The sequence below is a fragment of the Phaethon lepturus genome, unplaced genomic scaffold, assembly GCF_000687285.1.
Source record: "Phaethon lepturus isolate BGI_N335 unplaced genomic scaffold, ASM68728v1 scaffold13251, whole genome shotgun sequence".
Taxonomy (NCBI): Eukaryota; Metazoa; Chordata; class Aves; order Phaethontiformes; family Phaethontidae; genus Phaethon; species Phaethon lepturus.
In genome coordinates this window covers 2,249-23,097 of record NW_010518522.1, presented here as the reverse complement: position 1 = coordinate 23,097, position 20,849 = coordinate 2,249, and the positions used below count along the sequence as shown (strand labels likewise).

Genomic DNA, 20,849 nt, shown 5'->3' with positions numbered 1-20,849 from the left:
TCGGCCCCAGCCACTACGTGTACTGAAGCCCTGCTTCCTGGGAAGTGGCTGGACATCGCCTGCTGATGGGAAGTAGAGAATAAATCTTTTATTTTCCTTTGCTTCCACACGTGGCCTTTGCTTTTGCTTTATTAAACTGCCTTTATCTTGACCCACGGGGGGGGGGGCATCTTATTTTCTCCCCTCCTCTGTCCTGCCAAGGAGTGGAGTGATAGAGCGTCTTGGTGGGCACCTGGTGTCCTGCCAAGGTCAACTCACCACGGTTCTTTGTGGTGCCCAAAGTAGGGCATGAGGAATTTGAGATAAGGATAGTAATTGCAGAGGTAACAGGCAAAACAGGGACTGGACAATGTTAAGAGAGCGGAATAATTGTGGGGAATTTTTCTGTTGTTGTAACTGTGGTGAAGGGACGAGAGGTGGATTGTGTGTAAATTGCCCACTTCTGTTCAGTGTGATGATGTTTTGATTTTGGTGTGGGGAATTTTTTTTTTTGTTGATGTGAGTGAAGCTTGTGTGATGAATGTGGATTTTAATAATAATTCTTAAATACGTGATTCAGAGAGGCGAGGGGTGGAATGTACTGGGTTTGCGTGGCAAGGTTTTGGTAGCAGGGCAGGCTGCAGGGGTGGATTTTGTGAGAAGCTGCTAGAAGCTTCCCCCATGTCCGATAGAGCCAGTGCCAGCCGGCTCCAAGATGGACCCACCGCTGGCCAAGGCTGAGCCCATCAGCGACGGTGGTAGCACCTCTGGGGTAACAGAGTTAAGGGGAAAAACTTGCTGTACGACAGCAATTGCAGCTGGAGAGAGGAGTGAGAATACATGAGAGCAACAGCTCTGCAGACACCGAGGTCAGGGAAGGAGGGGAGGAGGTGCTCCAGGCGCCGGAGCAGAGATTCCCCTGCAGCCCGTGGAGGTTAACAGTGGAGCAGATCTCCACCTGCAGCCCGTGGAGGACCCCATGCCAGAGCAAGTGAATGCTGTGACCCTGTGGGAAGCCCACACTGGAGCAGGCTCCTGGCAGGACCTGTGGCCCTGTGGAGAGAGGAGCCCACACCAGAGCAGGTTCTTGTCAGGACTTGTGACCCTGTGGGGGACCCACGCTGGAGCAGTCTGTTCCTGAAGGACGGCACCTTGTGGAAGAGACCCAGGCTGGAGCAGTTTGTGAAGAACTGCAGCCAGTGGGAAGGCCTCATGTTGGAGAAGTTCGTGGAGGACTGTCTCCCGTGGGAGGGACCCAACTCTGGAGCAGGGGAAGGGTGTGAGGAGTCCTGCCCCTGAGGGGGAAGGAGCAGCAGAGACAGGGTGTGAATAACTGGCCACAACCCCCATTCCCCGTGCTCTTGTGGCGCTCGGGGGCAAGGAGGTAGAGAGAATCAGGGTAAAGTTGAGCCTGGGAAGAAGGGAGGGGTGGGGGGAAGGTGTTTTTAAGATCTGTTTTTTGTTCTCATTACCCTACTCTGATTTGATTGGTAATAAATTAAATGAATTTTCCCCAAGTTGAGTCTGTTTTACCCATGTCAGTAATTGCTGAACGATCTCTCCTTGTCCGTAACTCAACCCACGAGCTTTTCATTACACTTTCTCTCCCCTGTCCAGCTGAGGAGGGGAGTCATAGAGCAGCTTCAGTGGGCACCTGGTGTCCAGCCAGAGTCAAGCCACCACAGCAGGTCTGGTCTCCTGGCTTCCCAGGGGAAAGGTGGCAAAGCTTGCAGGGCTGGCGGTCCTGGCTAGGATTACTTTTGCACCAATGTTTTTGTGCGTGAGATTTCTGGTCAGCCTGTGTTCCAGAAACGTTTTACTTCATGCAAGTCATGCATGAGAGTCCTTGTGAGCTGTGATGCAACTTCAAGTGATGGGCAACATTCAGAAACTGTTTTTACTAAAACACCTGTGTAACTAAACTTGGACCTAAAATATTTTTGTAACTTGGTGCTACCAAACCAGATTGGAAACCTTACTTGAACAAGCTTTCTTTGACTTTTGCCTACTTCTTTGCAAGTCTACCACCTCTACCATGTCTTACAAGGGCCCGCTGATACCAGAATGTTTTCTTTCAATTTGTCTGCCACAGTTTCTTTCATCTTTTTGCTGCTGCAGTGTCATGTGATTTTTGTTTTAAAACATACACAAGAGTGAAAAAGCCTTATGCGTCTTTGTATTGGATAAAAACGTTTATGGCTAGGGGACTCTCAATATGACAAAGTTGCTCTGGTTCAGTTGTACTGTGCCATCTATACTGTTCTCCGTATTTGAGAGTCATTGAGATACTTGGAAAAAGTAAGAGCAAGCTGTGTTATGGCAAAATAACTTACAGGTGGTTTTGATCTGCTTGATACTCATGGTACAGATCCTTTCAGTGACATTGGGAGTGGGGGAAAGCTACTACAGGTAGTTGCCAAAGTGGGCTGTCCTGGCCATCTTGGACTCTGAGTACTCAACCAGTTAATGTAGAGAGCTAATTGTAGGTGTAATTGGAGAGGGGAAGGGAGCTTTTCCATCAGCTCTTTTGTGTTTTTACATACTCCTTTATTTCTGGTGACTGATTTGAAAACCAGCGTCCTGGTGGTTCTTCTGCTCCCCTCCCTCCAGCGCTGTTCAGACTGTCTCACAGCCAGAGTTTGCATCAGGGGCCGACAGAAGCCTTCCAGGCGATGGAGGGCACGAGGTGAAAGAAATACTGGCCCTGCTCTTTCGCCATCCACCGAAATGTAAAGTTACAACTCTGTCATCACTTACCTCTGGCTGCTGAGATCAGCAGAGGAACGTGTGCCCGCTCTCCCCTTCACCTGTAACTCTTTTCAACCTAGGTTCTGGTCCAACCTCAGATCATAAAAACGGATTCCCTTGTCTTGACAACCCTGAAAGCGGACGGTAATCCCGTTATGGCCGCAGTACAGAACCCAGCGCTGACAGCACTCACTGCTCCCATTCAGACCACAGCTCTGCAGGTACTGTATGGATGATGATCTTCCTTCCCTCTCCTCACTGACATCCTTTCCTCTTAACACAAAGAAGAGCTTTTGGCTTTAGTATTCTGCAGTTGTGCAAACAGGAGGGGTTTTGAGGGCTGCTCTAGACATGTCCAGAGTGAGTAATACCCTGTTTCTGCCAAGGCTAAACACACAGATTGTACTTTTTTGGCAGCCTCCCATGGCCAGTAAGCAAAGACCAAGGGCACGTTTCTGTTTACTTTTTTCTGGTATTACAAGGAGAGGAATATGACCTAAAAATTCCACCCAGTTTTTAACCTCTGGAAGATACTTGAAACTGAAAGCTAACTCATTCGGAATACCTGAGGAACTTTCTTCCCCCCTCGATAGTGTCTAACAGCAGTATGTTGAATGTGAAAACTAATTAAGCTACTTTTCAGAGGACATTTGCAGTGACTATTCACTATAATCATTGGAGGTGGCAGCTGTGCTTCATGGCCTTCCACTCTCTTATCAGCTCTGAGAAATTTGTGCCCCCAAAGATGCATTTATTATGATCTTGTACATTCTGAGCAGATATCTCTGTTCAGATGTTTACTGGGGGAGATAAACTTGCCTGTCTGGACTTAAATTTTGACTTCTTTTGCATAGCATGGTAGGTTTCTTATGTACTTGTTGACAGCCAGGCTAAAATCTTCAGTTAAGCTGCTTGCTTTTAGGTGATGTTTTAATACAGAAGTGAGGCTTATGTGATTGTGTCTGAGACACAATCCATGAAGCATTTTGAACACATTGACATTTGGTGGAAATTAACCAAGGAAAGGTGTAGGACTTAAATTCACTTATTTGTCAAGTTCCAGTTCGAAATGATACTAAATTCATTTCTAATACCCCAATTAGAAGACTATTTCAGAGTCAAAATAGGCCCTGAAGTTGCTCACGGCTAGTTTATTCTCATTTATGTTAGTCTGTCTTTTGACAGAAATAACTCTTCCTCTCCATAACCACTTCCCTGATCCTTGGTGTACTTTACAGAAGTCATGTACCCTTCTCAATCTTGTTTTGGTGGGTGAAGCAGTCTAAACTTTCTTTAATCCAACTGTCCTAGAAGCCTGTCTGTGCAACTGTTCTGGTGGGATTCATCATCTTTTATCACAGAGTACATACTGCTTTAGTTTTGTGTAGATGGTCTGTCCTACATCTAGATGTCCAAGTTTGAGCTTCATGCCAGTGTATATCACTCATTGCCTTAGTTCATCATCTTAAGGCATTTTTATAGCTTATGGATCTATTTTTTTCCATTTAATCACATTCAAATCAACTGCATTGCTCAAGCCAAGGTTTGTTTTTTCTATAGTCGGGTCCTTTCTAACACTGCTGTTACCAGTTTGGAAGTAGCACCGCCTGTTTCTGATTTGATGACTTTATTTGTCCACAGAAAAGGTGGATTTGGACATTTGGTGTGTAGGGATTGTAGGAACAAGAAGGAGCCTTGGTCTGTTTCTCTATTTAGTGGATGAACTAAATGCATGATATTGGTGGAAGAGGGTTGGTGCTTTTGGAGAGCAAGAGATGTTCTTACTCCACAGTGACCAATGTGGGAGGCAGAGTGGCAGATTTCTCCTGTACTGCTGTGCTAATGCTTGTGCCAGCTAATGAAGATGGGAGGAAATTGGCATACCTTCTTTTCTGAGCTGTACAAGCTTTTCCTGATTCTTCTTTTGTTTACTCCTTTTTCTTTTACCATCATAAACCTTATCTAAATTGGCCGATTGCTCGTGATGCTTGTTATACGTGGTCTTTGTAGACCCTCGTTGGGAGCAATGGGACCATTTTGACTACAATGCCGGTGATGGTGGGACAAGAAAAGATGCCTATCAAACAAGTTCCTGGGGGTGTCAAGCAACCAGAACCACCTAAAGAAGGAGAGAGGAGAACAACTCACAATATCATTGAAAAGCGTTACAGGTCATCCATAAATGACAAGATTATTGAACTGAAGGACCTTGTCATGGGGACAGATGCCAAGGTAAATATGTGGTATAAGAGCAAATCTAGTGTCATAAATATTTGTCTTCAGGTGCTTGTTGCTCTACCAAATGAAGCAGCTGGGTACATGCGACTGTTAATATGCACACATGTATTGGGATAAGACTAGTGAGAGACACTTGTGTTATGGAAAGCTTGGTAATTGTATTTGGGAACGGTCACCTGTAAAATGTTTATTTTACTCTGCTAGTGGTACTGTTTCTTGAAAATAAGCTATACCTTATGCGTTTGTTCTTACATTAGGTCTAACTTCAATAGGCCTTCTAGGTAGAATATCCAAGTGGATGCTTTGATAACTCCGTCAAACTAGAGCTTGCTTAATTTAAGTTTCCTTTTCTGTGTGACTGCAGTAGGGACAAGATTTCCAATTTGTTTCCTTTAGATACGAGTTGTAAAAATTCCGGCTTGCTCAGATATTAGAAGCTCTCTCACACCATGTAGTCGGGTTGTCCTATTCACTTTACCTCATGCTAGCAGAGCAGGGAATAGTATTCTTGCCAACTTGCATGGTCTCTGTACAAATGCATGCACTGGTGAAGTCACCTACTATTGCTGGGTGGAATTGGAAGCTTACTTTTTAAGAATATTGGTAGTGTGCAGTGGATTCATAGTACTTTGGGCTTGTGTTTTACAAGCCAAACTTGTCCGCTGCTGCTGGAAGCAAGTATTTTCATGGAGATGGCCAAGGGAGTGTGAGGCAAGGAGAGAACCACTTATCTCAGAATTAAACAGTGAACGATGGTTAACAGACAGTAGCTTGTTCCATTCCAGAAGGGAGCCGCTTCGTTTCAAAACTATGGTACTTTCAAAGGACTATTTCTGGCTGAAACCTAGATGTGAATTCTGTTTGTAATTTGGATGCTAATCTCTTCCCATTGTACTATTTTTACAAGATCTTAGAGAGACCCCAGTTCTTGCATGTCTTTCAAAGTCTGATACCTTGCCCACAGTCTGCCCCTCTATTAGTTTGTTTGCAGCTGCTGAGTGGTCCTTTACACCCTTTTCTTTCTATCACCACAGAATAGAAAGGATTGCAGTATCCCTACAAGCAGGAGTGACCCTTTGACACTCCATATAAACCGCTTTCTGTATGTTTTAATTCCTTGCAGATGCACAAGTCTGGAGTCCTGAGAAAAGCCATTGATTACATTAAATACCTTCAGCAGGCCAACCACAAGCTGAGGCAGGAGAACATGGTTTTGAAGCTGGCTAATCAAAAAAACAGTAAGTTGTGGAGGCTGTGCAGCAGTGGGGAGGCAGTTGGCATGAAAGCAGGATGCCTCTTGCAGTTTCTTATCCTTGATAGAGGTAGATAACATGCATGTTGCATTGATAGTGGCCAGTGTTACTCCAGGAGACAGAGTCAATCTGAGCGACACTGGCAGGATGTGGGATCAAAAAACGTGTACGTAGTGCACTCTGATTTTTGCAGAGCTGTTGAAGGGCATTGACCTAAGCAGTCTGGTTGACAACGATGTGGATCTGAAGATGGATGACTTCAACCAGAATGTGCTGCTGATGTCTCCTCCAGCCTCTGACTCGGGATCCCAGGCTGGCTTCTCTCCGTATTCCATTGATTCAGAGCCAGGAAGCCCACTCCTTGATGATGCAAAGGTATTTGTGACTTCAGTTGTCAAATTCAAGGCATCTACTTCAGGGATACATAAGGGCCGGAATTCAAATTCTCCTGGTTCTGAAGAGTGGAACCAGCAGACATCTGGCAAGCAGATGTGTGTGGGTCAGAGATCCTTTGTAAGGATGCATGGATGTGTTTTATCTTGTCTTAAATGACTGAGACTACTTCCTGAGCTGTATCATGTGAGCCATGCCTTCGCTGCTCTAAGAACTGTACTTAACCTTCAGCCCCTTTAGAGTGTCTGTGGATGTACAGTGCATGTACATGACCCAAAGTGCCCATGGCTTTCCAGGGGATGGAAATGTGAATGGACAAATCCAGGGATATGTCCAGTGAATGAAGCAGGAGAACTTGGAAATGGATGAAGACATCAGCTGTGGTTAATGAGACCATAAGTAACCATAGTAACAGAAAGCTGTTAGCTGTCTTTTTCTGACAGGTTTGTTTTGTGAATATCGTAGAAATGGGTCTTCTGTGAGATCCTTCTGGCAGCAGAGGTTAATCCTAGCATAAACCAGGGATCCAGTTAATGATAACTGAAATGACTGGGAGCAAGAGGAAGGTGAAGGCATTCAAATACTTCAGCCTTGTCTTACTAAGCTAGGGAAAGCTTCACTGGAGTTCTCACTGATCATGATCTTAAAAGCAAATTTTAAAACATGTTCTGTTTCTCCTTTTTCCCTACCCCTCCCTTGGCATAAGCGTTTTTTATTCTACAGAATAGTAAGCAGGTTTTCTTCACTCCTATTCCCTTGAAGGTTAAAGATGAGCCTGACTCTCCTCCTGTGGCCCTTGGTATGGTGGATCGCTCTCGAATACTCCTCTGTGCTCTCACGTTCCTTTGCCTTTCTTTCAATCCGCTGACATCCCTCCTGGATGCCCGAGGAACTACAGAGTCCGACAGCCTGGTGCGCCATGGCTCTGGCAGGAATGTGCTGACCATTGAGTCAGGTAATGAACTAGAAGAGTTTGGACCACAGAAAGTGGCCAGACTTACATGGTCTCCCTAACACCATCTCCAGCTGTGACAGATGTGGGTCACGAGGTAGGCTCTTGGTGTAATTCAGTAGGATGGTTTTGTGTGTTCAGGGAGTTGTACAACCTTTGTTTCATGGTTGAGGAGGGGTAGTAACTGCAGGGCTGGGTGTGGGAGGAAAGCCAAGAGTGCTTGGACGCGGTTCCAGTTTACATCCACATCCAACTTTCTTGCATGAAACCAGCCACTGCTCAGCGTGGTGAGGTAGAGGGTGCACCCGTTTGTAGCCCAGGAGCCTGGGCTCTTTGGTATAGACCCTTGAGAAGTAGTTCAAGGTAGGGGGCATCCTCCTGTCCTCACCAATCTTTGAGGCATGTTCACTTTAAGATTATTTTATATTTTACCTTATTTTTAAGGTAACTAGCTGATTTTTGTAACTTAATAATAAAGTAATAGGTGAAGAATTACTTCAGGAATGCTGTTGCTATAGGGTCTTGCCAGTGGCTTGTTGGATACACTTATTCCATAATATTCTTAGTTTAGAGTACAGCAGCTTAGGAGAGGGCAGGGGATTCTGTAGGCATGCTGTCATTTCCCTGACTGGTAAATATGCTTCCTCAGTGTCGCTTTGTAAACTTCATTAAAACCGGAAAATGGCACTGAGGTATTGAGTACCCATGAGTGTATCTGATAGAAAAATCAGAATACAAGGTACTCTAGGAAAACTAAGTGCTGACTCAGTTTTTTAGAAATCAGTCTTGTAAAAATAACTATTTTCATTTAGTTGGGAATGTTGTGGCTTGGAGTTTGGATGAAGAGCTGTTGATACAGGTGTTTACTGATGAAAATGCAGTCATTGCAAAAGCTGAATACCACATGTGGCAAGCATAGTAAGACATTGTCCTGGGTCTGTGCTCATCCTATTCCTAGGCTTTCCATGTCCAGATTAACTTTTAACTGTCCTTTTGGGATGTCCATTGCAGATGCGGGTGGTTGGTTCGGCTGGATGATGCCCACACTGATCCTGTGGCTCGTGAATGGAGTTATTGTACTGAGCGTCTTCATAAAGCTCCTCGTGCATGGAGAGCCAGTGACCCGGCTGCACTCGAGGTCATCAGTCACGTTCTGGAGGCATCGCAAGCAAGCAGACCTGGATTTGGCACGGGTAAAGCTGACTTGTCATTTTGCATCAAACGCATCTTCCAGGAGGGGGTGTGGGTAAATGTGGCCTAGTGAGGCAGTGGCTTGACACTTGCAAGAGCATGGTATTCCTTGAGTGGGTTATCCTGTCTGATTTCAGAGGAGCTGGTGCTGTGTTGTCTTGAGTGGATTGCTGTCTGCTCTCAGCCTAAATTAGTGAAGCATAGATGTCAGTATTGGAAGAGGCTACTAACTTCTGTCCTTATTCCTCGCTGCTGCATCTTGTAGCAATTGTTGGCTCAAGGTCTTGTTTTCTGTCCAGAATCTGGCCTCTGCTATCTCTGTCTGCTGTCCTCCAGCCTCTTGGAAGTCGTCTCCATTGTTGAGGCAACATTTGGCTTTTGATGTGGGGACCCTGAAACTTCCATGTTGTTTGAGAAAGCAGGAAGCTCCTTTCAGCTAGTGCTGATGCGTATCACAGGCAGTGCAGGATCAGAGCCATGTGTGGAAAGACATGTGTAGGGCCAGATTTGAAGCTGGTGTAAATTGCTTTCATGTTTACTAGGACTATGTTGATTTCCCTCAGCTAAAGATCTTGTCCTAGCTTGCACAATGACATTGTCATGCTCCCAATGCCAAGGAGGTCCCAAAGTGTCTCTGTGATGGTGCTTTTTGTTGTTGAACCTTTTGTCCTGTTATTTGCAGGGGGATTTTGCTGCAGCTGCATCAAACCTGCAGACTTGCCTGTCAGTCCTCGGCCGAGCGCTGCCAGCTTCCCGCCTGGACTTGGCCTGCAGCCTGTCCTGGAACGTGATCCGCTATAGCCTGCAGAAGCTGGCGCTGGTGCGGTGGCTGCTGAAGAGGACTTCTCATCAGTGGCGGGCAAGAGAGGCCACTGCAGGCTTCGAGGACGAGGCTAAGACCAGCGCTCGGGATGCGGCTCTAGCATATCACAAACTCCATCAGCTCCACATAACAGGTAGGAGCCGAGGTGGCAGTCTGCTGTCCTCGTTTTGCCAAATGAGGAGGCTCAGATCTGATCCTGGGGGTCCAGGGAGAGCACTACGGCTTCCCTCCTCTGGGAGGGCTGCTGTTGGAAATTAGCTTGACAAATTTCAGGAGCCACTTACTAAAACATGACAGGTTCATGCAATAAAAGAGCTCTGTAAGAACAGCTGAAGCAACAGCAGTATCTCAAGTTACTTGTTCCTGAGTCTGCAGAGGTGGCTGAGAGTCTTTCCCAAGCAGCGGTTCATTGAGTGCAGTCACTTTTTGCTGCTGTTAAGGGCTTGTTTCATCCCTGTCACTTGGCAACGTGATGTGGAAGTAGGGGCTGGAGTTAATTGCCGGAAGAATTTATATTTCCAAAGCTGTGTAGAGCACAGATTGCCAGTTGGTGTTGATACGCTTTGAAAACCTGGGTGTGTGCACATGTACTAAGGAAGTGCTTTGAATGTTCCTTGTGAACGGTTGTTTTTGCCGTTTCCTCAGCAAACCAGTTTGCAATGTTAATAGGCTACGAGCACATCAGAAATGCAAGCTAAACTTCCTTCTGTCTAATCATGTAGTGCAAATGGCCGCCATGCCACCAGGGATCAGTTCTTGTCCTTAATGTTATCTGTGCAGGTACAGGTGTGGACTGCAAAGGAGTTCAGTTTTAAGATAGTGATGAATACAGCAAGACAAAATTTGTTGATGATTTTATCATGATTGGTTTAGCTACGCAGGGCTTTCTTGCAGAAACAAAGCTGTGGATGCCAACCTTGGTATCTGTGGAGAGAAGACTGGGTTAAAGTTGTTCTGTTGCCTGAATGCAAAGTAGGCATATGATGTTGTAAATCCCTCATGTCAACAGGTCCTCATTTGTCTATTTAGGATAGTAGCCCTGCAAATCATGGTAGTATTTAGTAGCTGGTACTACAGTGTCAAAAGTTAACCCTTTTCCTTTCCTTTCTGGTGCAGGTAAACTTCCCTCCAGCTCAGCTTACTCGGGCTTGCACATGGCCCTATGTGCTGTGAATCTGGCCGAATGCGCAGAAGAAAAGATCCCACCCAGTACAATGGCAGAGATCCACCTAACGGCTGCGGTTGGCTTGAAAACTCGCTGTGGAGGCAAGCTTGGCTTTCTAGCGGTGAGTTGTCATCTCCTCTCCCATCACACCTCCAAGCAGAGCTCTAGGAAGGCCTGCAAGCTAGCATTACCATAGCTCAGGGCATCTGCTAGCCCTACAATTACAATATGGCCTGCAATTATGATACGAGCTGTAATTATGATATGACCTTTGTCCTTGGTGGTGTGTCTCCCCTGGGTACTGCTCTCAATCTTAGCATCTCCTTTCCCCAGAGCTACTTTCTAAGCCAAGCTCAAAGCCTGTGCAGCTCGGAGCGGAGTGCCATTCCTGACTCGTTGCGTTGGCTGTGCCACCCCTTGGGACAGAAGTTTTTTGTGGAGCGAAGCTGGACGGTGAAGTCTGCTGCAAAGGAGAGCCTGTACTGCACCCAGAGGAACCCTGGTGAGAGCCGCTTGTGTCCCAAGTGTGTGGCCTCCCAGCACATCAAGCCTGGCAGTCTCTGCCTCTGGGACAAAAGCGGGTGTCTTGTTTGAGGGTGTGCTCTTGTATGTCCACCCTAGATGTAGTCTTGATGAGCGAGAGGGGCTGAGGAGCTGAGAGACATCTCGTCAGCCTGCAGGATCTGGTTCTCTTTCCTTTGTATACTGTGCTGTGTCATCCTGCTTGTGTCTTTATATGCTGGAAGACAACCTGGATGTGGTCCTGAATGTCTGGGGGGTGACTCTGGGGTGATCAAAGTTTGTCCTCCGCAGAGCAATGTCATCACTGTTCTGCTGAGTGGCTGAAGTGTCAGAGGGATGTTTGGTCAAGGGCTGCAGCTTTATAAATGCATTAAAGGTTTAGAAAGGCCCTGAAAATTTCATCTTCAGAAATCTTTGCATTAATTCCTCAAGAATTTCCCTCTACTGCTCTTCCTCTTGCTACAACATTTTGATTCTTCTTTTTGGTTGTGGCTATCGGGAGGTGGCTATCACGGTACACAGGTGAAATGGCTTGGTTTTTTTCTTCCTCTCTAGCGGATCCTATTGCACAAGTTCATCAGGCATTTTGTGAGAACCTGCTAGAGCGAGCGGTGGATTCACTTGTGAAGCCTCAGACTAGGCTAGCGGGACAAGAGGAGGAGGAGCCCTGGTAAGTTCACGTGCTGCACTTGGGGACTGCTAGCTGCAGCTGCAGGCTCCAAGGCAGAGCTCATAACCATTGACTGAGCGCTCTGAGGCAATCTGAGTGGTTAGTCCTACTAAAGACTTGTAATGACAACATAAGTCTGGCCCCCACAGCTTAGTAGAAGAGCGAGCTCTGCCGCTTCATGTTAAAACCTCTGAAGTCAAAGGTGAACTTGGGCGTGGTAAGGATTTCTGGTGTCAGCTGGCATTGTCCTGGTTGGTTCCTGAACTGAATGGATGGTGCTTTCTCTGCTGACAAAGTTTAATGTGCAGGGGCACTAAAATTAGTCTGCACCTACCACTTCTATAGACCAGAACTTACGTCCCGGGCTGTAAGAGTGTGACAGTCTGGCATGTCGGAGAGTGACCCCACCAGCTCGTTACCTTATGTATGAGTATTCTCCTAACTGAAGTGCCACATTTACCAGCAGTGAAAAATCAAACTGACACATGGCAGGAGGAGGAGAGATAATGTTGACTGAAACTGTCATTGCCTTTAAGCTCTGTGACTAAATTAAAGGGTCCGACAGATGGGAATCGGAGCAGCTTTTTCTATTGAACTGTGTCCAGCTCTTCACTGGATGCCACGGTTAAGTGGACCCCCAGCCTTTGCCAGCAATTCTGCACTGTTTTTAGCTGATCTCCAGGTATGCTGATACCAGCCAAACTCTACATAAATATATGGGAATCTCTGTAAGGATCCTGTCCCCAAAAAGTGTGGGTAAAAGCCTCAAATAGGAAGTTAACCCCGTTTCCCTACCTCTGTAGGGAGAATATTGCCCATTCAGCCTTTTTCCACACCCCTCAATCTCACATCTGTTTTCTAGCATTGTTGCAGAGAATGAGTAGTGGTTTAGTTTAATTGCTTGCACAATACAAATACTTGTGATCAGAGGCTGCTGTTGATGAGAGAAGGAAGCAGGATTTGTGTAAGTGAGGTGGATTGTGAGCGTACTTCCTCGTGGGAAGGACTGGCTTTATTGATACAGCAAGCCTTTTTGTCCCCCTCTAGAGGTAGGAGCTCAAGATCTTCCTCTGTAACATGTCCCAGAAAATGACATCATTGCCACATATTCTGCTTTCTTTGACCAGTGCTATGAACGCGTTGTCACTTGTATTCATATTTGTATATATGCAAATAGTCACTTGCAGAAATGTAGTTCAACCTCTCTTGGAGGCAGCGATTGAAAACGAGCCTGTAATCAACTTGTAACATATGTCATATTTATCAGTAGATCCAGGACACTGGAAGGGGTGCTGGCGACTTCTGTTTAGTATTTCTAGAATTTGCGGTGCTACCTAAGTCCTAATGTAGATTCTCTGTCACTTTAAATATGTATTACATGCCTCAGTCAGCTTCTCAGTCCCTTCCATGAGAGTGGACCAACTTTTTCAAGGACTTGCATACAGCCTGCTCCCCTGTCCTTTAACTGGAGAGCAAATGTCCATGGCACACAGTCCACAGTAAGTTCCAGCATTTCTGTAGTTGAGGTTAGAGCCCTGGGGTTGACTCTACTTCTGCAGTGGTCTCTTTGCAGGGAGAGATGTAAGGCTGCTACTCACTGAGTAACTTTAGGGAGATCTCTTCAGTTTGACAGCGTTGTGTTACTTGTAGAGCTTGAACGTTCTTCTGGCTTAATGGATCAACATTGTTTAAAAATGCCTTGTGACTGATGAGAAACACCTTCAGGCTTTGTTATGGCCTGTTTGACAGCATAGCAAAGGTCTGCCTTGCTTCTTGTTTCAGTGAGTTCACTGGTGCCATGGAGTACCTGAAATTGCTCAACTCTTTCTTGGACTCGATGGGAAGTGGAGCCCCACCCTTTGCCAGCAGTTCTGTACTCAAGTCCGCCCTGGGTAAGTCTGGCAGAACCGAAGCTCTCCCTGCTGCAGGAACTGCTGATACATGTTCCCTCTTGCCCACCACCTCTCAAACTCCAGGCAAGGAGAAATATAGTCCTTAAAGTGAGACTTGATTGCTGAGCAGCAGCACACCACGATGTGGTGCGGCAGCTCAGGCTGGAAGAGGGTGGTTGGGAAGGCTTGTAGATTCAGACGTGTGTCATAATGCCGGGTGCCCAGGTGGGAGTGCGGTTATTTCTATCACCGGGCATGTTCCAGGCTGAACCCTGTGCCCTCACCTGAGAGATTGGTCCTGGCATTGCAAAGCGAGAGGAAGGGTGTAGCATGTAAACCAGCATAGCAATGTTGCAGTTGAGGTACAGGAAGGATTTTTTCCACTCAATTACCTATTGGACCAAATACAGGTTGTCCTCACTTTCACAGCAGCTGTCTCATATATTCCTCAATCTCCAGAGACCTGCAACACCTGCTGTAGACAAGCTCTGGGCATCTGTTGGAAGGTGCTTGGTTTGGTCCCTTGGGTGTATATTTAGTGGGACAGTGAGAGCTGTAGAATCCCTCTGAGCCGTGCACTCACCTGGGCTTGGCCAGTAGCAGGCTGCTGGAGTATTTGTCTTGCTTGGTGTTGGTACAGACAGCACCTGGGAGCTCACCAGGATGCTGCTGGAGCTGTAGACACAGATTAGCTGTGCTGTACTTAAAACATGTAGAGCAAACATAGAAGGAAAACCAGATACTACTTTTTGAAGGGATTATTTTTTTTATGTTTGGGTCAATACTGTCATGAAATTTGAAAGCAGCTCCGTAGCAGAGCCTATGTCCTTTGGCCCCAGATAGGCTTTGGGAAGTTTTTGAGGGGATGTTAAATAATAGATGAAGTGCTACAGGGAACCTGATGTATTATTTACTAGCTTGATGGTGGTTAGTGCCAAGGCACAGTATGTACAAGTAGAGTTGTTACTTCGGGTTCATGAGTGAAGATCCTTGTCAGGAAGAAAATCAACAGATTTCTAGTCAAGTAGATGGGGTAGGTTCTTGTTGACAGGTTAGAAACTTGGCAAGCAAAAATCCATGGTCAGATGTAGGGTGTTTGCAAGTCCCTTTGTGTTCCTGCAGGATGGTTCAGCATTTACCCAGACAGCTGCATTCCCATGGGATCAGTCTGGGCTCGTTAACATCAATCTTGTCAGAAAGCACTGGCAAGGGCATGTGACACCTGCCTGCTTCTCCAAACGGGAAGTAGCTGGGTCTCCTCTCCTGGGTTGCAGCTTGTGGTTCTCTTTGACAGGCCCCGATGTGGTGTGCAGATGGTGGTCAGCAGCAGTGGCTATGGCAATCGGTTGGCTCAGAGGGGACGACGCAGCTGTGAGGTCACATTTCACAGAAGTGGAGCGCATGCCAAAATCCCTGGAGATGTCAGAGTGCGTAGGCCTTGTACAGCTTTGAAACCCCTGCTCCTTCTAAACAGGAGCAGCTCTGGCACCAAACCCTGTCCTTTTACCCCTACCTGTGCTCTGGAGTCTCACGCCTCTTGTGCTCTGGAATGCAATAATGCACTGTGCTCAGAAATCGATGTGTAGATCAAGGCTTGCAGGCTGATACTAGAACTGTGGACTGGAAGTGCCAGAATTCCTTCTTTAGGGATGTCTTTTGTCTTTGTTCTAAGTGCACAGCCTCCTGCCTTCCAAAATTCAAACAACAAAACTCATGCACTGACGGAAAGACTCGTGTCACCATCTTGGTTCATTTGCATTAAAGCTTAGCCCGTTTCCTTCCATTTCTCTGTGCAGTCTGTGTAGGTTAGGAACAATTTCCATCTTTTTTTCTCTCTAAGAAATGATACCTCTACTCTTGAAGATGGAAGGATGAAAGCAGGTTGCTGCTTGAGCTCAGCTCCTGGGGCTGCCCTGTGGCAGCATGACATGGTACTTCCTGAAAGTAGCACTCTTTGGAATGCCCTGGTGAAAGCCACCTTCTACATGTGTAAAGCCATGCAGGCCTCGCTGTCTGGGAAGGCAGATGGACAGCAGAGCTCCCTGGGTCACTGCGAGAGGGCCAGCAGTCACTTATGGAACAGCCTCAACATGAGCAGCGGCGCCTCCAGCACTGTCCTCAACAATGTAAGAGCTTTAAGGCCCAGAATAATCATAGAATCATTAAGGTTGGGAAAGACCTCTAAGAACATCAAGTCCAACCGTCAGCCTGATACCACCATGTCCACTAAACCATGTCCTGAAGTGCCACATCTACTTATTTCTTGAACACCTCCAGGGATGGTGACTCCACCACTTCCCTGGGTGGCCTGTTCCAATGCTTGACCACTCTTTTGGTAAATAAATTTTTCCTAATATCCAATCTAAACCTCTTCTGGTGCAACTTGAGGCCATTTCCTCTTGTCCTAAATAAGAAGAAACACGTGGTCTGTCTTGGTTGTAAGGTTGGTCTTGCTGCAGGTGTAACACTTCCCTGTTGCGTGTCTCTGCATTCTCCATCCATCCTGTGTCTGTTGGGACTAGAGGGGAAATGTCCTTCCTTTCCTTCCAAAGGGCATTGACATCTTTCTGCCTCTGCTGTATGGAGGAGCAGAGCTGCAAGTACAACATCATCTCCCTGAGCATGGTCTCAGCTGAGCTGCCATTCCTCCCCTGCCAGTAGCTGTCACCCTTTTCTGGTGCTTTGACCACTTTGAATTTGGCCCATGGAAAGCATCTATCTCCATCCTCCAAATGAAGTTGCTGACACCTGTAAAGCAGGACCTCATTAAATCAAGTCTGCTCTGTTTCAGGCAGCAGTCACGAGTGTTTGAAACCTCTACTGCAAAAGTGGGACTGGTGCCATGCTATTCCTGAGTTTGTGTGGGGCTTGTTTCTCTTCTTTCCAGGATTACCTAAAGCTGGAGCTTCCCTGCATGGCATATGGGACACACAGTTCTGGTCCCTTCTGTCGCTCCGGGGTGGCAGCTGTAGTGCATTGTAGTTGCATTGCATGTTGTGGCAGTAACTGTGCAATGTTTCTGCAGTGCAGTACAGAGGCACTCTCTGCTTCAGCAGCGTGGGTAGAGTCCCCTGAGAGCAACTAGGACAGCAAGCGATGCCGGGGGGCAGCAGAAGATGGGGAAAGGGGGTTTGGGCAGCTGCTGTGGGCTGTGTCAAGACTGCCTGGTTTTTTTTCTCTGCAGGTAGCAAGGCTGTCTTTGCTGCTTCCCACTAGTTAGTGCCACCGTTTGAGCAGGAAGGCCTTTGCAGAAGGCTGGGGCGTTGCTAGTGCAATATCCCCTTGGCATGTCGCTTCTGGAGTGGGGTCAGGGTCAGCCTTGCAGAGGTGTTGGCTCTCCTGGAGGGGACAGCCGCTCCTTTGGCACAGCCTGGTACTTGTTCCTTAGGCTGGACCTCTCGGAGCCGGGCTTCAGAGATGCCACTTGGGCAAAAGGCAAAGTCCTGCTCCCTTCGATGCATCGTGGTGGGACGACTCAGCTGGGAGGGCCGGGGAGCCCCCCAGGGTGGGCAGAAGGTGCTGCGGCCGCCCTCCTGTGGGCCCTGTCAGCAGCTGTGTAGCAAATGGCCTGTTACTCACCTGATGGGTTGTGTTAATAAGCATGTGTGCCCGGGCCCCCGGCTCTTGCAGATGATCCAGCTGCTGGCCTGTGACTTGCTGCTCTCTCTCCGCACCAGCCTGTGGCAGAAGCAGGCAAACGCCAGCCAGGCCCTGGGTGAGACCTACCATGCCTCGGCCCCCGAGCTGACAGGCTTCCAGCGTGACCTCGGCAGCCTGCGCAAGTTGGCCCATGGCTTCAGGCCCGCCTATCGCAAGGTGACAGCTTGCCTCCCCTTCCCACTCCGACTCCAGCTTAGCTATAGCCCTTCCTGGGGGGGGATGGGGAAGCTGTCGCCCTTGGAAACGTAGGGTGTACCTGGGCTTGAGCGGTTTGCACACTTGGGCGTGGGATGGTCTGCCACCAGCAACCTCCATACTTTCTCTTGTTGGGTGATGAGGGAGGCTCCCATGGGAGTCCAGTGTGTGTGGGGAGGTGTCTGCCTTAGTTTCTACCTAGAAAACCATCAACACATCTGTATTGCTAAGCAAATACCATGGCATCCTGTCCCTTAATGTGGCTTCAGACTGGGTCAGTCCCTCCAGGGAGTGTGGAAGGAGTTGTGGCCATGTTGGCTCTGCGGGTAGCTGGGGGGTCAGATGCCTTCTGCACCTGCAGAGCAACCAGGTGCTTTTCTGGGTTCCCCCCCGCCCTTCTGTTCTGTTTAATCCATCTAGTTTTAAGCCTCTGTAGAGGAAGTATAGTCTAATACTTGGACAAGAGAGTTGTGCTGGTATTGTCCAAACTCTGCATTTCAAAGTTTGATGCTGTTACTGGAGCACTGCACTAGCAGCCTGGGGTGAGACACCCACCTAGGCCACAGTGCCAGGGTTTGCTCTCCCATTTTCTGCCCTGTTCCCTGCTCTCGTTCCTCCCCCTTTCCAGGCCACTCACAGTTATGTGTCAAAAGCTTTTTCTTTTTTTCCTCCTCATGGTTGCCCTGACCTGCAAATTCCCCAGAGACAGGTGGGAAGATGAGGGAGGAGCATGGAAGTGGGTCTCTGTTGTTGTTGAAGCATCAGTGCTCCACTCTCAAAATGCCATGGCTGAGGGATGACACGAGTTCAGCTGCAGCATCACCCCCATGCCAGCCTGCCTCTCACCCCCCCATCCTGCCTTCCCTTCCAGGTCTTCCTCCATGAGGCCACCGTGCGCCTGATGGCGGGTGCCAGCCCTACCCGCACCCACCAGCTGCTGGAGCACAGCTTGAGGCGACGCACACCCCAGAGCAGCAAGCAAGGTCAGCCCCGGGGCCCAGGCAGTGACCCACTGCCTGTAGGGCTGGGAGGGGGCAGTGCTTGGGCAAGCTGGTGGGGACACAGCGTCTTCCCCGTGTCTGAGGCTTAGGACAATGAGCTCCTGTCAGCCTGTGGCTCACAGTGATGCTTCTGCAATGCTCTCTACAAGCTGGTTAAATGTCAGCTGCCAGCCCTGGGCTGGAGGTGTTGACAAACAGGCTGGAACACGTTTGCCTTCCTGCAGCCACGTATGCACAAAACTTGGCAGGCTGGAGTTCAGGGTGGTCCGTGCAAAGGCAGAAGCCAGGAATCCTGAAGGGGAGAGGCAAGAGACATGGTTACAAAATCCCTTGGGAGGTTAAGTAAATGGGCAGATGTGTGTGCTGGTGCTGGGATGAGCCCTAGGAGGTGAAGTGAAAGGGACTGTCTCTGTAGAAGGACAGGATTGCCAGTCCCTGCCTGACTCCAGCACAGACTGATCTTCCAGCCTAAAGCAGCTGCCTGAGGGTCTGCAGGGTGCCCCTTGCTCCTGGCATAGCCAGGGGTGCCTGTGCTAACTGGTGCCGGCCAAGGGCTTGCATGGCGGAGTTTTGTCATGCAGGTGGTAGCTTCATTGTGAGCTTTCTCCCTCCTCTTTGCCTGTAGGTGAACTGGACACCCTGCCAGGCCAGAGGGAGCGAGCCACGGCCATCCTGCTGGCCTGTCGCCATCTCCCGCTCTCCTTCCTCTCCTCCCCGGGCCAGCGAGCAGTCCTGCTGGCTGAGGCCGCCCGCACCCTGGAGAAGGTGGGGGACAAGCGCTCCTGCAACGACTGCCAGCAGATGATTGTCAAGCTGAGTGGGGGCACAGCCCTTGCTGCCTCCTAACGTCAATGTGGGGCTGCCTTGTGCAAAGACAGCCTGGTCGACCGTCAGCCTGGACTTCCCTTCTGGAGCTTAAAAGAAAAAAAAAAAGTGCTAGGTTAGGGTTTTGCTGGTGGGATGGGGTGGGAGGGTTTTGTTTTTGTTTTTTTGGTTGTTTTTTTTTTTTTTTTTAACTTGCCCCAGGTTTAGCTTTACTAGCCCCCTTGCTTGCTCTTGGGTGCTGCAGCAGACATCTGTTGTGGTTTTTGCAACTGTGCCTGGGGCTGCTGGGAAGCGCTGCATTGACCCGGAGCCCCTATCCCTGCTGGGGGGAGAAGCCCACAAGCCCAAGGCATAGAGAAGTGGCACATCCCGTGTCTGTCCTCAGGGGCATCTTGTTCCCTTCCCAAACACCTCTGCAGAAAGACATTTCTGGGAGAGCAGAGGATCTGCTCAAGCCTTGTCCTGTGGGGCCGCTGGGGTCTGGGGCCATTCCTGTGAGAGAGTGGGGGAAGGTACCGGCTTTCCTTGAGCTGTGTGTCAGAAAACTGAAGCCTCCTAGACCCAACTTACAGAGGTGCTCTGGGAGTATTGCTTGGGGTCAGTACTGCCTGGCAAATTTCTCTACAGTTTTTATACAGGTTTTTTATAGGAGTGTTTGCGGCTTTACAAAAACGTAGGGAACGATGCAGCAGATTCCCCTTCCTCTCCACTTCATGCGTTTCATCCCTATGATTGGAGCTGCCCCTGGTTTTTGGCAGGGGGCTGGGTTCATGGCAGCCTATGACAAGCAGAGCCTTATAGGAGGCCAGGGTGTCCCTGGTCGTCTGGTACTGGGTGGCAGCAGAGGTAGACGTGCAGCACCCTGCACTCTGCATGAAGGGTGAGTGCTTCTCTGGTGCCTTTTTGTTGATGCAGATACAATTTTTAGAAACAGTTTTTTATTTTACTCAACTCCCAGTCCCAGAACTTGTCTTCAGGTGTTTCTCCTTCCCTTCAACTGCTCGACAGCTCCTGAGCTCCTGCAGGGACTGGAGGCACTGGCTCAGGGTGCGAGTCTCCCAGTTCCGTTGCCATCGCTGTTCAGAGCAGTTTGACTTGGCAGGTGTTGAATCGCCTGTGACTTCCCAAGAGGGGGAGGCAGATCGGGGACAGGGAGGGAACGGTTTGCCCTCTTCCTCTCCTTTCCTTTTGCATATCTCCAAAGAAGCACAAAGCGGTTGCCCTCTCACGTGTGCAAATGTGGAAACCAGCCTTTGGCGTGTGGGCATTGCTCTTTCTCCCTGTGTATAGCTGTCGTGTGCTCCATGTAGGCAGCTAGAAGCACTTAGGTATGGGCAGCAGC

The 20,849-nt window shown here is 48.4% G+C and overlaps 1 protein-coding gene across 1 annotated transcript in view; it reads left to right on the top strand.

Annotated features, from left to right (window-relative positions):
- The window catches only part of SREBF2 (sterol regulatory element binding transcription factor 2), a 21,583-nt gene extending 2,055 nt beyond the window's left edge, over positions 1 to 19,528 (top strand). Inside the window, exons 3-18 of the mRNA XM_010296761.1 lie at positions 2,808 to 2,948; positions 4,738 to 4,959; positions 6,089 to 6,203; positions 6,412 to 6,593; positions 7,374 to 7,566; positions 8,575 to 8,756; positions 9,437 to 9,710; positions 10,694 to 10,863; positions 11,076 to 11,244; positions 11,820 to 11,934; positions 13,717 to 13,826; positions 15,121 to 15,247; positions 15,775 to 15,952; positions 17,457 to 17,642; positions 18,553 to 18,664; positions 19,308 to 19,528. Coding sequence (XP_010295063.1) covers positions 2,808 to 2,948; positions 4,738 to 4,959; positions 6,089 to 6,203; positions 6,412 to 6,593; positions 7,374 to 7,566; positions 8,575 to 8,756; positions 9,437 to 9,710; positions 10,694 to 10,863; positions 11,076 to 11,244; positions 11,820 to 11,934; positions 13,717 to 13,826; positions 15,121 to 15,247; positions 15,775 to 15,952; positions 17,457 to 17,642; positions 18,553 to 18,664; positions 19,308 to 19,528 — 2,697 coding nt within the window. The remainder of the gene's footprint in view (positions 1 to 2,807; positions 2,949 to 4,737; positions 4,960 to 6,088; positions 6,204 to 6,411; positions 6,594 to 7,373; positions 7,567 to 8,574; positions 8,757 to 9,436; positions 9,711 to 10,693; positions 10,864 to 11,075; positions 11,245 to 11,819; positions 11,935 to 13,716; positions 13,827 to 15,120; positions 15,248 to 15,774; positions 15,953 to 17,456; positions 17,643 to 18,552; positions 18,665 to 19,307) is intronic.
- The last annotated feature ends 1,321 nt before the right edge of the window (positions 19,529 to 20,849 follow it).